A 17558-nucleotide genomic window follows, 5' to 3' on the forward strand; every position below is an offset into this window, starting at 1 on the left:
ATGACCAATATTCACGCAGATAAATTGCTGAATGATTTCATCACCGAAGGCCCTTTGTAGCTTCTCTTAACTCAAAGCGCATGACATGGATTATCATGGGTCTGGAGTCATAAAATCTTTTAAAACATTTTTTTAACATTAAAATTTTAACATATTGCATTCCAGCAAGTTTGACTGAATCTGTTCTTGAATACTTAAGACATATTTAAAACACTTGATGAACGAGATTTTTTTAAATAAACAATTGCTTGGCTCCATTTTAAATGGGATGTCTGGCCAAGCCCTGTTGCTGAATGAAGGTTCTGAGGCTAACAGTGCACGGCTAAGCAGAGTTACACCTTTCCAGGCCTCTCTGACTATCTATACTATAGTCAGCTGCTGAGAGGTCCAAGAGAATCAGCCAGGATTCACTCATCCTGTCCGGCTCCTAACACAGGCAATCAATTAAGATAATCATGGCTAAAATCAGTAACAACTAACTAAGATGACCGTAGTACCAAAATCAGTACTAAAAGATCCAGATAATTTCTTCCATTTCATGCAAGAAATTATGGAGCTAAGATGCTCCACATGCTCCATCACCTTGCCCAGGAATGGAACACTAAAGGCTGGCCTATAGTTATTCAAATCAAAGGCACTAAGGAATCTTGCCCCCCACCCCCGTCCCCGAACCATGGCCATGTCACAATGTTCTTGAGTGTCATGCAGACTATCCTTTTTGATAATAAGAAACTAATCATCATTCAATTTGATAATCCTACCCTAGCTGTTCTTACTCTCTAGGAAGGGTATGCTGAGTATGCTGGTTGTCCATATCCTTAGTCTGTATAAGCTGAAAAATACCATTCAAAACTGGACAAGAAGGAGCTGCTGTACCCTCCAACATACTTACTGCATCAATGTGGTGTCAAAGTCAAAGGTTAGTCAAAAACACAGCCCAGCTAAGCCACATTTTAGAAGCTTCTGGCAGCTATTCTTGATATACCATGTGAACCACAAAATTTTATGACAATAAAAATAGCACAAGACAGTGGCTTACCTGTTTGGAGTGGTTCCATTTCAAACATTTTCTTTCGATAGAAAGTTCTAAATCCCAAAGGAGTTGCATCATGATCTTCTGTTAGCTCATCAATAACTTGTTTAAACACTTCCACAATGTCATGTAGGGCTGTACATAAATTGATTGTAGTAGCTGATGATGAACTCAAGCTTAAGGATATGACAATAGCTGCATTACATGCTGTACAGGACTGCACTGCTTTACATTTAATTTGGTAGTTCTCCTGTGACTTCATCAGCACAACCCCTTGCCTTTCCTGTTGCTCATCTACTACAGCCATTACATGCCATTCAATGGATGCAGCTCTGGGAAGGGAAGGTACCACAGTCACGAGTAGCAGCCCACCATGTACGTCTTTGTTGTCTCCCTAGAAATAAAACAGAATGCTTTATATCTTGGAAAGTTTTAGAAAAATATTGCATATTGTATGTAAAATACTTAAGAGGCTTCACAATGGAATTGGTCTGCTACAAAGTAAGTGTGAAGAAACTGTAAATATCCAACCAACAAAACACTGCCAAAATGTCTATACAATACCAAAATCTGGTTGCCCCAATGGAAAAAAAACACCAAACATCCACCAAGCAGCGAATTATGTTGCTGAGTAGAAATATCTGTTTACAAGAGAGACCACAGGCATTAGGATTACTCAGAACTCTACTTCAAGCAAAACAAGAATGCTACTGATGCTTAACTAACTGTATAAGGAAAAAACAAGGGCTCAGATCCTATGGCACTGTTCCTTTTGTGCTTGTCTCCAACAGTTGTGGAGGCTTTCCTCTGCAGCTGCATGCTTTCTCTGCTGCTAGCATTTCCATAATCATAAGAGTTCCTTGAAAAACTCTGATTGTGCACACATGGAAGTGTTACCAGCAGAGGGAACGAGCACCACAGTGGTGTAGGGTCTCCACACCTGCCAAAGACATCAAAAGGAGAAGCATGCCATAGGATCCAAGCCAAGGTATGCAGTGCTGCACAGACAGAACTCTTTATTATTTAAAACATTTGTATCTTGACTTTCTGCCCCATTAGGTCCCTCAATAATTAAAAAAACATTAAAATCAACTTTAAAAACAGTATATATAAGCAGTTAAAACAAGAAGAAAGGTCAGAAAAGGAAGGCCAGCTGAAACAGAAATGTCTTCACCCACTGGCATTAACTTTGCCTGTTGATTTTCAAGGGACTTTCTGCAGTGAGTCTATGAAACGAAACTATATTATGCAGTACGAATTAATAAAAAACTCTCTCATGACACTTACTTTAACTTACTTTATTATGCCTAAATCTGTCAAAAGAGCTAAAATGGGTGCTTACATCTTTTCAGAACACTAGTATAATGTTGTGGCTAAAATAATGGTGATAAAAGCTAACAAATTTATGGTGGCATAATCATTCCTGAGCTAGAGCTTACTTTGTCAAATGACTCTGGAAGTGGCTGAACCGAAGAAACTGTCTTACCCTAGTTGAGTCCATTGGTCCATTTAGCCCACTCCTATACAAGCTGTGTTCTGATCTCGGATGCTAAGCAGGGTCGGCCTTGGTCAGTAGTTAGATGGCAGACCACCAAGGAAAGCCGGGTTGTTACTCAGAGGCAGACAATGGCAACCACTTCTGAAAGCCTCTTGCCTTGAATACCCAGCAGGGTAGCCATAAACTGGATGTGACTTGACAGCACACACACAAACACTCTTAAACATACAGGCTGCAGCTTTTCAGAGTCTCAGGCAGGGAAAGGTCTTTTTCAACACCTGTTGCCCTAGAATTGTTAATGGGACCTGTCAGAGATTGAAACTGGGACCTTTCCCCACCCACATAATTATCCCACTTAATCATACCCGTTTGCACAAAATGGGAATTCTATGATATTCTGTTGCATACCTTTGCTGACCAGATAAATCACAAACCATTCAGGCTGATGAAATATGATCCCAATATACCAGAAATAACAGGCCTGATGCAGTTTCTAAGCGTTCTTGACACATTGGAGTAAGTCAAGAAAGTCTGATCTTCACCCAGTGATTCATCCCATAATATGAAAGGGACATGCAGACAGGTTAGAAATGAGTTAAGTGCTTGTTATTACAAAATTAATTATTGATGTATTGTCGAAGGCTTTCACGGCCGGAGAACGATGGTTGTTGGGGGTTTTCCGGGCTGTATTGCCGTGGTCTTGGCATTGTAGTTCCTGACGTTTCGCCAGCAGCTGTGGCTGGCATCTTCAGAGGTGTAGCACCAAAAGACAGAGATCTCTCAGTGTGAGAGAGATCTCTGTCTTTTGGTGCTACACCTCTGAAGATGCCAGCCACAGCTGCTGGCGAAACGTCAGGAACTACAATGCCAAGACCACGGCAATACAGCCCGGAAAACCCCCAACAACCAAAATTAATTATTGTTGAGCAGCTATAAAAATGGTATAATTTCTCTCACCCCCCTTCAGACACACACTTCTTTGCTGAAGTATAAGAAAGTGTATTATATTAGACAAGTGGGGCCCCAGCAAAACCTTCTCCCTCACAGAAAGCCTTCCTCTTTAGCACATCTCTTCAAAATACTGTCCCCTTTTACATTCCCCTCCAAAGAGGAAGAACCTTGGGGAGGGGGCGGAAAGGGTTTGGGAAAGGAGAGGGGGGCCAAAGGAGAAGATGTTCAGTGAGGGCAAAGGGGAAGAAGGGTCCTTCAGAGACAGGAAGGCAAAAGGGAAAGTTGCTTGTGAGAGTGGGTTGGCAGCACAGGGGAAAGGAGTTTGTGAGGGGGTTGTATAAAAGGGAAATGGTATTTGCCCCCCTATTCGGAATGAAGAGATGGACACAAGACTTGGGTGAAAACAGGGCCATTTATTGATCAACAATAACTTAAGAAGGGCAAGGGGTATAACTAGTGGTACAGATCGAGCCAAGGGGTCAACTGGACCTCCTCCTCGACCTTCCTGGGCGAGCACCCCTAGCCCCAGGTGCGAGCCATCCAAATTATGGCTGTAACCCGGCCGGCCAGGCGAATGGTTCCCCCCTTCAAGCTCCATACACCCCAGCCGTGAAGCCCGAGGGAAGGACTTGTACAGGGGGTCCCACGGGCAGTCTGCCCTCTCAGCTGGCAGCCGTACAGCCTGCCAGCCGTTCCCAGACAGACCCCCATTCCCCACCAATGGGGATGTGCCACCGGGTGCTCACTAGCCCGCTCTGCCTACCCAAACTAACCTGCCAGGAACCTCAACAACTGTCAACAATAAATCAAAACTCTCTAAATAGCAGTACAAGGTAGGTGAAAAACACTCCTCACCAATGAGCCAATCAGGAAAGGGGCAAAAAAATTCCTACCTGGCCTTGTAAAACAGCGACTGGCTAATCCTGTACTGCAAAACGAGAGGTGAGGAGAGTGGGTCAAGCTTGCAACGGCGACTGCTGCGAGGAGGGAGACGGAGATGGACTATATAGGCCCAGGCCCCGCCCCCAAGAATACCCAAATGCCTGGGAAAGCAGAGCCCTCTCTCCCTCCGTGCAGGAGGGCAAATAGCGGCACCCGGGTAAGCACGCTGCACGTGCACTGGGAGTGCCGTTTTTCAAGTAGGGCAGCATCAAGGGGGAAAAGTGTTTGTTAGGGGGTAGTGGCAACTGGGGAAGGTGTCTGCAAGTGGGGTACTGGAAAAGGGGAAAGGTGTTTGCCATCATGATGGTGGAAAAAGTTGCTTTCAGTTTTGGCTTCTGCAGCACTGAGCTGGAGACAGTAGCTCCCGGCACTGACAGCAGCCACAGAGAGCCTTATGGCTTTTTTGGAAGGAGGGGGAAGACTGTGGCTAGTATCGTCACCAGCTCTGGGAGGCTGCCCAGCTTTGTTAGAACCCGCCAAGAGCCAGGAGAAGGCAGTTCGGAGTTGGAGGCAGCCAAAAAAAACAGACGACATGGGTTTGGGTCACCTCCTCTTCCCTTCATCTGCATGCCCAAGTGAAGAAGCAAAACATGTAGACTTCATTTCCCTTCCCTATGTTTGCTGCTCATGGGCATGGTGATTCTTCTTCATTTGTGGTGGATTTAAACCTTCCAATGTATGTTTGAAACCTTTCAGATTTTTCTGCAATCCCAGGGTTTTCCCCCAAGGTTGCAGAAGCATCTGCTATGTAGCCAAGTGCCCCCTTATCCTTGAGGGGGGCACTTGGCTATTAGTATAGACAAGAGATGACCCACAAAGACTTGTGGAGGGCATCTCATTTTCCCCTCCCTCACCATGTCCTCATTTCCTTTCCTGTCCCCCAATACTCTCTCCCCCTTTTCCTGCTTTGTTCTCTCTTTCCCACCTACTTTTGTCTGCCCCTGTCTTTACCTTTCCACCTCCCCCCGGCAGCCTCTACTCTATGGCTCAGTTGTGTGGTGCTGGCTTAGCTGGGCCTAGCTGCATGGTGGGGAACCTGCAAGGACTTGCAGAGGTTAATACACTTTCCTCTGTATCCCCTTCCTCACATTGTTTCTTCTTTCCTTCCTCCTGGAGGCCTCCATATGCTCACGTTTCCCTACATCCTTCTCTTCTTCAAACCCGCTAAACAATTTACCTTTTATCTGCTCCCCATCTTCATCTATTTTTATTAATTAGAGCAAGTTTGGTGTAGTGGTTAAGAGCGGCAGGACTCTAGTCTGGAGAACCGGGTTTGATTCCCCACTCCACCACTTGAGGCCAGTTAGGTGATCTTGGGTTAGTCATAACTCTTTCAGAACTCTCTCAGCCCCATCCACCTCACAGGTGATTGTTGTGAGGATAATAACAACACACTTTGTAAACCGCTCTGAGTGGGCGTTAAGTTGTCCTGAAGGATGGTATATAAATCAAATGTAATTATTAATCTTATATTATTAATTTACTTCATTTATATACTGCCTTTCTCTACAATGGGGATCCAAAGCAGCTTGCCTCTATATTATCCTCACAACAACCGTAAGAGGTAGTTTGGGCTGATAGTGCATGACTGGATCAAACTCACTACTGAGTTTCCACAGCAAAGTGGCAATTTGAACCTGGGTCTCCTAGATCTTACTCTGAAACTCTAACCACCACACTACAGTGGCTACAGGTGATGATGCTGAACAGTAGGAAGGAGTCAAGCCTAGATGAGCCATGTAAATAATGTGGTATCAAATCATTAGGTTACCAGTCTCTTGATGGGGGTGGGGATCCCCTGCTCCCAGCCTCCATCTCCCACCACCTTTTACTTGCCAATGGGGGGTGCAGGGGGAAGGCAAACAAAATGGACCCAGGAGCCCCGCAGAGTGCTCCCACGTGCTCTAGAAAGTTCCTTGTTGCGACAGGAATTATGTCATTCGTGACTTGGCAAGGAAGTGTTCCAGAGTGCACATGCTCTAAGCAAGTACTCTCGATGTGCCTCCCCCCCAGTTTGGGCTCTAGGGGACCTGCCAACCCTACAAGTGGTCCAGTGGTTGCTTCCAGGCCTAGCCCCAGTGAGTTCTCGTTCAGTGCTGAAAACAGCCCTGGAAAGGCCTTGTCTCTCCCCATCTTTTACTGACAGAAACCAAGGCTAGAACACTGGCTAAACTGTTAGGCTTGCCAAGCAACAACCACCTATGGCATCTGGTTAAAGCTACAGGTGCTCCTTTTATCATTTTGGATTTTTTAAAGCTTCCAGTTTTTTTCTTTAAAAAAAAAAGATTTCAGTTTTCTGTAAACCTGGGGCATTTTTCAGATGTATAGGAAGATCTCCAATCTCCAGATTTAAGTATCCACTGAATAGGGCCAACTGACTATTAGTAAGTAAGCAAGTATCCAGTTTGTATTTCAAGTATTTCTTAAACTAAAATGCACACAATTTGGCTCTTATAGGTGTTAAAATGTGTTGATTTACAAACACTGCCTTTATGCAGCTACTCAAGACAATGGTGATCCAAAGTGATTTCTCTTGGACCCCATGTGGCTTTTACCTTGCAGCGTTCTGTGTAGAGGCAAAGGAAGTGATCATGAAAGTAACATTTTTTTTTCTTCTTCTCTAAATGTGTAGCAAGAACATTCAGCAAGACCACTTACCTAAAAGATTAAGCATTGCATCCAAAGATATCCTTGTGAAAAAGGCAGCACCTTCCACTTGCGCAAGGATATCTAGGATTTCTATTAGTATATAAGATGGTAATGATGATTATGATTGTATAAACACATTAGCCACAACCTGTCCTTTTGTGTGCTTTGTGCAGTTGCTAGTATATTAGACAGTTTAGAAATAACAATTAATTAATGATATAAAGTGTAATAAATAAAATAAGAGATAAAATATATAGAAATTCTTCAATACCAAGGCCCAATTACATTACAGCAGAGTGCTAATTTCAGCTAAGCCTCACAGCACAGCATATTGATCATAATGATAAATCTTTTTCTGTTCTAGTATAAGATAAATTATAGGACTGGAGTACATTACAGTTTTCCTGATACAAGCAAAGTTATGAAGTCTTTCCAGCATGGGCTTTCCTGAAAAGGAAGGGGATTCACATGGAATAAAATACTTTTCTGAAATGGAGTCCCAGAAGCATACCCTGCTTGGAAATTTAGTTGCCCAGCTGCCACTGAAGCTACTTACGAAAAAGAGCATGGCCAATTCCAGACGACTAACCTGAAGGTGCTGCATGCCGCCATGTTCCGGATCGCGACGGGGAAAACGCGGAATATCGCTTTTTCTCACGCGAGAAAACGCGATATTTCACGTTTTCCCCATTGCGATCCGGAACATGGCGGCATGCAGCGCCTTCAGGTTAGTCGTCTGGAATCGGCCCAGATCTACTCACATGTTCCTATGACGTATGCCAGGTATCAAAAATAACTGAATGCCTTTATGGAAAAAATAAGGATGTACAATAAAACTGGAACTACTTTTATATTGTAACAAAGTATGTGTATGCCTTATATATCTGCAGGGGAGGGAAGCCAATAGGAGCAGAAATGTTAGGAAAAGGGTGTCCTCCTGAAGAAAGAGAAAGTGAGGCAGGCAGGCAGGCAGGCAGACACACCAGTATTGTTACAAAGCCGGGACCTGTGGGGACAGTTACAGAAAAAGAGCTCTTATATTGTCTTACTATCTCAGACCGATGAATAAAACATTTCTTGTCCTCACAAACCAGTTCACTGTCACTTCCAAGAGGTGGCACTGGCTGGCTACTGGAGTAGGCTGCTAAATTACATTACAATATATTTTGTAATCAAACATTTATTTAACCATGCATTACGTTCTCCATCAACATTTCTTTTATTGGATGTTTCTCTTCTCTCCCTCCACTCTTCTTTCTTTTTTTTCCTTCTGAAGAGAGACTACGCACTAAACAATACCAATATTAGTGACTTAGCGTTCTTTGCCTGTATATTTTTAACATTTTATGTATCAATTTGCTTACACTGCAGTTTGCAATAGCAAATACTGTACATTGTCTGACCTGTGAATGGAAAAATAATTACAAGTTAAAACAGTAATTTTACCTAAGGTCGATAAGACCATAACATTCACTTGGCTTTCAATCCACATGCTCAATTTTCATCCACTCGCTCCCGACTTCAAGAGGAAGGAATAATGACAGGTTACAGGCACTTTATTTCAAAATTCACTCACAAAGTTATTGACAAGCATTTTTTCCACAGAAAAGTCTCTGCTGCTTGACCCTCATGAGGTGTTTACATGAAAAATGCACTTACAAGATTAACCATAGTGAAGTTTAATTCTACACCAAAACTTGTAGCAATTTCTTTAGCATGTCTTCATTTGATATGGGGACAAAAATAGGGATAATTTGCCTCAAATTGCAGTCACTTCAGTCATAATAAAATCTTGCTGAGTACTGTTTGCTTTCACTACTTTCATTAGGTAAGCTGGGGCTGTTATTAAGGTACCAACACATAAATGTTATATTAGCACTTAAACAGTAGCAACAGTATTCTCCCTCCAGGAGATGAATTCTAACCTTGTCAATATAATTCTGCTCCCAGTGCTGCAAAACAATTTGAAAAGATGAATACTGGAGCTTTACAGTGGAGAAAAAAAGTCATGCTCATTCAAGCTTAAAGGCCACTTGGTTGGCCCAAGGTGCTGAGGTACAGTTTAGAAAATAAGTCTAAAGAAGCTGTTCAGGTCCAGCCAAGCATTGAGACAAAACTTTCCTTCTTTCTTGTACTTGTCTTAGGTTGTTAAATCAATTACTTAGTATTTCTGCTTGCCTTCAAATGCCATTTAGAATATGGGAGGAAACATAAAAGAATTAGGCCAAGGCAAAAGTACAATTTCAAATTCAAAAAATGATCATCATTCCAAGTGAAAGACCATACACCACGCACACACAGATTCATGCAAACTCACATTTTTAGAGAGGCCTCAACCTTTAAAATATGGGTTTGTGTGATGGTTGAAGCTTCCAGGGATTTTTTCCCCAGTGGGCAGAAACTCTTAGTTAAATAGCCTCCAATTAGTTTGTAGTATAGTGGTCACCTTTTCAGAACAGATAAATTCATCATGTTTGAGAAATAATTTCTAATATGTAACTGTAAAAGTTTTCTTACTCTGACAATATTCTTGTTGCTTCTAATTGTCCTGTACCTATAAGCTTTACAACTGCAGCCTGTTTACTCCTAATAAGGACTGACAATGACATAAAACCGCCTACTCTCTGCAAACTTAGCTATCACCCTGATGCCCATTTGCTGAAGGTAAACTGGACTGCTTCCTGATTAAGACTAGAGATGGGCACGAACTGAAATACAAACTAAAATTAAGCATGAACCAGGCCAGTTCGTGGTTTGCAAACCGCGGTTTGTCAGATTCCATTTCTGACGAACCGCCATGAACTTTAGGCTGGGTTTTTTGGTTTGGTTTTTGTTTCATGACTGCAGACAGCCTGGTGCCAATCAATCAGTTTCCTAGGCAACAGTAGACCTTCTGCTGACCCGGAAGTGACCTTCTTCTAGCCCAGAAGTGACCTTCTGCTGACCCGGAAGTGATGGTTTTCTGACCCAGATGCGATGTTTTCGCGAACCAAACAAGCTGGTTTGCGGACCAGGGGCAGGTTCGTGAAAGTTCGTGGTTTGTGAAATTTGATGAACCACGAACCGCATGGTTCTGTTTTTTTCCGGTTCATGCCCATCTCTAATTAAGACTAAAAATTGGAACAAGTGACCAGATTTGGTAGTGGCCTGAGAAATGGACACTGTCAGACTTTGGGGATAGTGAAAGATTAGGGGATCTGCCTCATTTTATCATGCAACAGCAAGGAACAGCAGGAACCATTCTTGCTTTCACTGAAGTCTATCTAGGATTTAGATTTTCTCATTACAATCCCTTTACTGAAGAGTTGTAGAACACACCTCTGGTGCTAATTCCAGCAAAAAAGCAGGACTTCACTCTCTGAACTGAAGCTTGCAAGTGTCACCACTGGAGGATATCCTAGCATTTTAATTCTGAGTTGTTTCACAGGACATGTACAGGCACATATTTTATTTCATATTTATGTTTGTGCTTCTATGGTTTGCAATGAATAGGCCCCATATTATTCCCCTCCATATTAAAATTCTTCAAAAAAAAAAAGGCTTTGCCAAGCACTGAAAAAAAGATTCTAAATTTCCCAGCCATCCACAGTCCCCAGATCCATGATATTTTAAGAAGTTCATCTATCTGTACGTTATGAGTTCAAGTAGTAGTAAAAAGTGAAATAATTCTTTTTTCTTATTTGCAAGTCATAGTTGGAATAGTAGGACAGTTCCCATGACAAACTCTGTTTTATTTAAACCATTATCCTCCTGCCTCCTTCTTCCTTATACTCAACTATATAAATGTTCAGGTTTTGCTCCTCTGTACTTAGTAGCAGAATCATCTATCTAAAATTCCACAGCAAACATTAGGTAAAATAACTGAAATATACAACAGGTTTACAAGGTTCATTGATATTACTGTGAAACAGTTCTCTTTTTCTTCTGTAAGAAACACTGAGTTTCTCTTTCACTTTGGTTTTCTTAGTGGATTCTCCACTCTTCAAGTAACAGACTTATTGTTGGAGGCTACTTTGTTCTGAAGCTGGAACTAGTGCGCTCTGCTTTATGCAGACTGTATGTGGGAAATTTCAAATGTATAATTTATAGTCTCATTAATCCTGCCACTATCATAATCAAAACTGTCATTGAAAATTCTGAAAAACTACAACTTCTTAAGGTAAAATTATCTTTCCTTTTTGTGATCCTGTCAATTCTCTGTAGATCTCACAAGTCACTAGCAGTTATCTTTCATCTGCTAAAGACCAAAGGATAAAGATAAAGCTGTTTTCAACTTGGCAAAAGGCTGACTTAAAGAGGGAAGAAACCTCTATTTCCTTGGACAGCAAGAGAAGTAGCCAGGTAATGAGATGAAAGGTTATTTAGTAATGGGAATAATGATGAATAACAAAAGCATAACGAAAGCATTGCAGAGGAATGGAATCATTACCTTAGGGCTGGTCAAGTGCAGTGGTGCCAGGGTAATCTCAGGTCTAGTAAAAAAGGCTGCTATAGGACGATCACATTAGACTGATCTCCAGGAAGCAAGCTATTCACATAGAGCATCTTATCACAAACGTTTTTCTCATGCCACTGTACCAGTCCAACCCGCTCACCCCCAGTGCAAAAATTACACAATTTGCATTACTGCTGCACAAGAACAGTTGGCTTCATAGACACATCTATTGCACAAATTCAAGTTGCAGCCATTCGTTAAAGTTTATTATTAAATATTTTTACTTGGTCTTTCAAAATAAATCTCCATTAACGCCCCCCCACCCCGCTCCAAGAAATGGAGGCAATGTTAGTGTGGTGAAGTGTTGTTGTGTGAAGCTTCATGTACTGAAGCTTCTAATGCTGTACACATGAAGGAGACAAAATAAGTGACTCCTCCTGAGCCCCAGAAAAATAAAATCTACTTATATTTATTTAATATACATTAGTTATTTTATGGTGCAAGAATAACTAGTGCCCCAAAGCCACCTAGCAATGGAGGTATTTTTGGTCTCACACTTTATAACATTATATGCTATTTTTAGTCTCACACTTTATAACATTATATACTGTTCTATATTACTAACATTATATTAATATGTACTTGTAAGCTGTTAAATGTGTAGTTCATTATTCTTCTGTTAAAAGAGCTGTGGAACAGTAAACCGCCTTTGGTTTAATTGTATTGATATACAACAGTTTGGGATATTGTATTTAATACGTTTTAAACAATATTGCTTGGATTCCAACTTTTCCCTCTTGTGAGCAAAATAAGGGGTTATTTCTGCCTATTCCACCTTTAGACACCCACACTGTATTTCACGTGATCATCAGCCCTTCAGAATCAGTCTTCTGTTGCAGCAGAAAGGGAGAGTCAGAAATATTCATGAACAAGATTCATACTGAGACTTTGAAAAAAAATCTTATTTTCTATAATTTTCTATGCTATCTTTGGAGATCAAGGTTATTTTTATTAAATATTTTTCTAGAATCATAAAGGTTGCACTGAGAGGAGCCAACTTAGTTAGCAGTCAGATACCCTCTTCACATCAAGAGGGCAATTTATTGATGGAATATCATAAACCCCTTCCTCCTATGTCATAAGTCCAAGGCACTGGACTTCCCTCTTCTTTCCTCTGTGAAATGCTGGTTGTTTTGCTGCCTTCATGGACCTCTGCTCTTCAAGACTGATAACTATCGCCTTCTCTGAAACTGCTTTCTCTCATTTCGTCCCTGATTTTCTTAGTTAGCCTTGTATGTGTGCTGAGTGTATTTGTGTTATTGCCCTTTTTTTCTCTTTAATAAATAAACCCTTACCAGTTAGACATCTGCCTGATTTGAGAGTTCTCTAAGGGAGATTCCTAGTTACCCTCTCTTGCTTGCCTCCTCAATGCTAATTCTTCCAATCAATTAAAGAAACCTCCTATTTTGATAACAGATTCACTCCGTGCTGATTTTTTATATTGTGAATTATGGTCTAAGTCCCAGTCACCCTTATCTTGACAGATACCACAACATGCTATATTGTACCTGTTCTGCCCCAACAAAATGGTAGCTCTTTAAAAGTAACATGTGTACTGTACTATATTATACTGTAAAGTGCAGACATATGGCACCAAAGTTACTAAAAATGTTCTTAGTATCAAATTCAAAAGGTCTCCTTGGCCAGTCCCATATCACCAATTGCCTGGCTGATATTTCCTCTTGGAGGTCTCAATGCTATCTCAAACTCAGTGCGTTATATCTATTATCCACTCAACTACCAGTGGCACATTCCTCCAACACAGTTGAGTTCTTGAACTGCAGAAAAGCAACACTGTTAATTTAGTGGAGTGGGAAGGATATAATCCTATGTCAAAATCTGAACTTCTCCCCACCCCTGTCCTCCTCTCTTGATAAACTCTCCTTTTTACTGACATCATCATCCTCCATCCTGTAGATCACATATAAAGCCTTGGATTCCTTTATTCATGTTTCTTTCCCCTTTTCCTCCCTTATTCAATTTTTCTTTATAACACTGGGAAAATATACCCTTCTGTTCCCACCCTCCTTCCACTAAAAACTCTGGTTCACACCCTGATCATGTCTCACTTCAACTACTGCAACTCCTTTTTTCTGATCCAGAGGAGTTAGCCGTATTAGTCTGTAGTTGCAAAATAGTAAAAAGTCCAGTAACACCTTTAAGACTATGCCTTATGCCTCAATAAAGTTGGTTAGTCTTAAAGGTGCTGCTGGACTTCTTACTATTTTGCTCCTCTTCTCTGGTTTTCTGTTCACTTACCTTGAATTCCCCCTCACTTTTTGAACTCTGCTGCAAAAATCATTCACCTCACACATTCTGACCATGTAATGCTACATTGGCTTCTTCACTCCCAGATCAGGCACAAATTCCCCATCCTTACCTGTATTATCCTTGTTTTACTATCTCTTAGTTCTCTGTATTCGTATTCAGATACATTTCTGTCCATAACCTTCATTCCTCCAGCTTCCCAGTCTCTGTTTTCTAATTATTTTTGTTCCACAAATCATTGTATACATTCTCCCATGCTTTCCCTTATGCCTGAAACTGTCTGCCAGAACACCTTTATGATGCTCACTTCTCTCAAAACCCATATTCTTCGCAAAGCTTTTGTCCCAACTCTGTTCCTACTGAAATTAAGCCTAAGTGTAATGAAGTATACACATATTCTTTTCCTGTTTATCCCTACCTCTACCTCCCTTCCCTTTGTTTCCTGTCTTCCTAATGTCACATTTTAGACTGTAAGTTCTGCAGGGCAAGAACATTGCCATCTTGTACTCTGTATAGTGCTAAATAATTAAATAAAAATAATTGTAGAAAACATCATAAATAGCAAGCATGATTTGACTTCTGAAGTATTATCAAAGCCATTATGGTAAGATGGTGTTAGGCTTAGATTGGAGAGACCTGTGTTCAAATCCCCATTCAGCCACAAAGTTCACTGGCTGACCATGGACCAGTTGCTCTTTTTTTCTCTTTCAGCTTAATTTATATCACAGGACAGCATCATGTGGAAAAAATGGAGAACCATATATGCTGCATTGAGCTCCTTGGAGGAAAATGGGATTAAATTGTGATAGTCTGATATACCCATTCCTAACTGAAATGTATTTTTTCACTATCCTAATATATAAAAGTATAAACAGGCATCCTGAAAATTATATATATATATATATATATATATATATATATATATATATATATATATATATATATATATATATATATATATAAACAGAACTGCTGTTAGCGCAAATGAATATATTGTTTCTAAAGTGCTACGGTGACTAGAAAATCCCATGCATCATTCACTTTCGACCGTCAGTCCTTCTGAAACCAGAAGAAGCAAAAGGCAGCCATCTTACTCATTATGACCTATAAGCTCCCTTGCTGATGGTCTTACATATTTAAACAGCCCTTCATGCCATGATCCCTTTTAAGTATTCTCAGAGCTACAGAAATAATTTTGGAAGCAAAATATCTAAACAGTACGCATAATAAAAACAAAACAGGTTAAAGCTTATTAGCAGCAGGGAGCAGATGTGGTAAAGCTCTTGCCAGTTCCCCTACATTTCTTCCCCAGCAGGGACCTTCTATCAAGCTGTGAGTTAGTTCTAGAGTATAATACAAGCGGCTGTTACAGAAATTGCACCTTCCTATACCGCAGCATTGTACTCAGAATTCACTTTGATTTTGGATTTCTTTCTTTGTAATAATAATGTTTGAAATATTTCCTGCAGAGCTAAATGTAAAGTCAAGTGCTATATGCCAACTAAACACAAGGATATGAAAATATAAAATTGATAAGAAAATAATTGCCATATTGAAAGGCTATTTTTCTTGCCAAAACTATAGGTTCCCAAGCCAAGATAAGAATAATGATTAAAGTTAAAATTCCTTGAAATACCTTTCAAACATACATAATTCAATATATCTATGACAATGGGAAGGAAAAGATAACTATTTAGGGGAAAAAGCCATAAATTGATAGCAATATAAAGTGGAAGCAAATCTAGTCTGTCACATGGAATATGATCAGAGACTATCACTCTAAGTTTTATTCTGTGCAGTGTCAAAAATAAGATCTTTTCGGAGGAAACAACTGAACTGAATTAAGGGTTTTTTAAAGACGGAAAAGGTCTAAATGATGAAAAGCAGTTGAGAAGGTGTACTCAAATGAAGAAAGAGTCAGATAATTCAATCTCCAGTGTCCTTCCTGGGTCTAAATCATAGTTTACAGAATGCTTCAGAATAGACATTTCAGATATTTGTAAGAGGATGATTTGAAAGCTTGTTTAGCCTTCAAAATATTGAATTCTGCTGAACTACTGAGAGTTGAATTCCTACAATAAAAGCTTTATTACAACTTTAGCTGTCTATAGAAACTGAGAATGTAGTTCCCATGTGCTAATATTAGCTTTGTATTACTCTATGACCTGACCAAGCAACACAGTGCAACTATCTAAGCCTTCTTGTTTAAAATACATTTGGAGACTTTTTATATTTCTCAGGTTTTTGTTAAAACTAATAAACTACCATCATGCTTCTTATGGTGGCAGAAAAAGTTTATTTAAAAAATGAGAAAGAAATATCATGAGCCCTCAAATGAACTATTCAACTTTAGTAAATGTAAATTGAGTTTTCCATTAAGTGATGACTAACTTATTACAATGCTAAACTCAACATAACTCAGTGGATGCCACACACTGATTAGTAAACTGGACACTTGCCTTTTTAAAATCTCCACTCTCCACAGCTGATACTGAAAACCACTTGCTAATCAAACCTATATAAACCTTCTGCTATTTTTATTTTGAGGTTAATGCTGCAGATTTGCAACAAAACTAAGGCCGAGATATTTTTTCTTGAACTTTACAGACAGACGCACACACAAAAAGGGAGAAAAAAGTAAATCACAACTACAGATCTGACAGAGAGCTACAAGAATGCATTATACAAGCCAAAAACATTTATTCTGCTTCGTGGATGAAGAAGAAAAACACAGAGCAGTTAAAGTAATTATTTACTGCTGAGCTGGCATGCATGTTGCTGGGTCAGTAGCTGGCACTGTGTGAAGGTTTAAAGCAGCATTAAAACAACTCTAATTCATATTCAAGTCACTGTAAGTATTCAAGCCTGTATGAGGAACTGTCAAATGGGGGAGAAGCACCTCAGTTCTTTGTTTCTCTGAGATCAAAAACCAAATTACTTGGAAGTAAGCACCACTGAATTCAATGGGATGGAGGAGACTTTCAGATCAGAGTGCCTGACAGTTAAGAGCAGCAGCCATAATTCACATTGACAATAAATAAATAATATAATATACACAGATATAACATTAAATAAACAAACAGAATAAAGTGGGCACCCGGAAAGACAGTACTAGAAATGAATATTTACAATCCAACACCTCAGTAAGCAAAGGTCGGATGTGCTTTTGGTGGGCATAGCCCACAGGGAGTCTTCTAGACTTCTTTACACTTTCATTGGTAAGGTTGGCCCAATCTAAAGGTTGCAACAGTTCAGTATGGGTCTGATTTAAATTTCATTCTAAATTGGATTGCAATTATGTCCATCCATTTATATTAAAGATGGTGAGCTTAGAAATTTTTAGACAAACTTAGTGTTGTGTTCTTAAGAGGACCTTGAAAATAGGTACAACTGATGGATACCACAAGGAAAGCCTGGAAAATCACTTTTCCATAGGAAATCTTGTGGCAATATTATGTCACATCTTGTTTAGATAGAAAGTAAGTTCATATTATGTGTTATAATGCTTTTCTGAATGCTTGATTTATTCCTAATTTAGCAGTTGATTCACAAACATTGGTTTGAGTATGGTTCTTCCACAAATCTGCCCTTCCTCTACTGTTGAAGAGTTGGATTATTTTGTTCCTCACATGCATTAAATAATCAAAATTTCAAGCACACATGCGGTCTTAATTGTTGGCATCATTGGTGGTGTCACAGCACCTCTTTTTATTTTTTGTACA

General features: G+C 40.1%; 1 protein-coding gene across 1 annotated transcript in view; it reads right to left on the reverse strand.

The window, feature by feature from the left end:
- Window positions 1-17558, reverse strand: part of DPH6 (diphthamine biosynthesis 6) — a 338189-nt gene that overhangs the window by 51352 nt on the left and 269279 nt on the right. Inside the window, exon 14 of the mRNA XM_054971781.1 lies at window positions 1040-1427. Coding sequence (XP_054827756.1) covers window positions 1040-1427 — 388 coding nt within the window. The remainder of the gene's footprint in view (window positions 1-1039; window positions 1428-17558) is intronic.

Source organism: Eublepharis macularius, chromosome 2 (assembly GCF_028583425.1).
Source record: "Eublepharis macularius isolate TG4126 chromosome 2, MPM_Emac_v1.0, whole genome shotgun sequence".
NCBI classification, from domain to species: domain Eukaryota; kingdom Metazoa; phylum Chordata; class Lepidosauria; order Squamata; family Eublepharidae; genus Eublepharis; species Eublepharis macularius.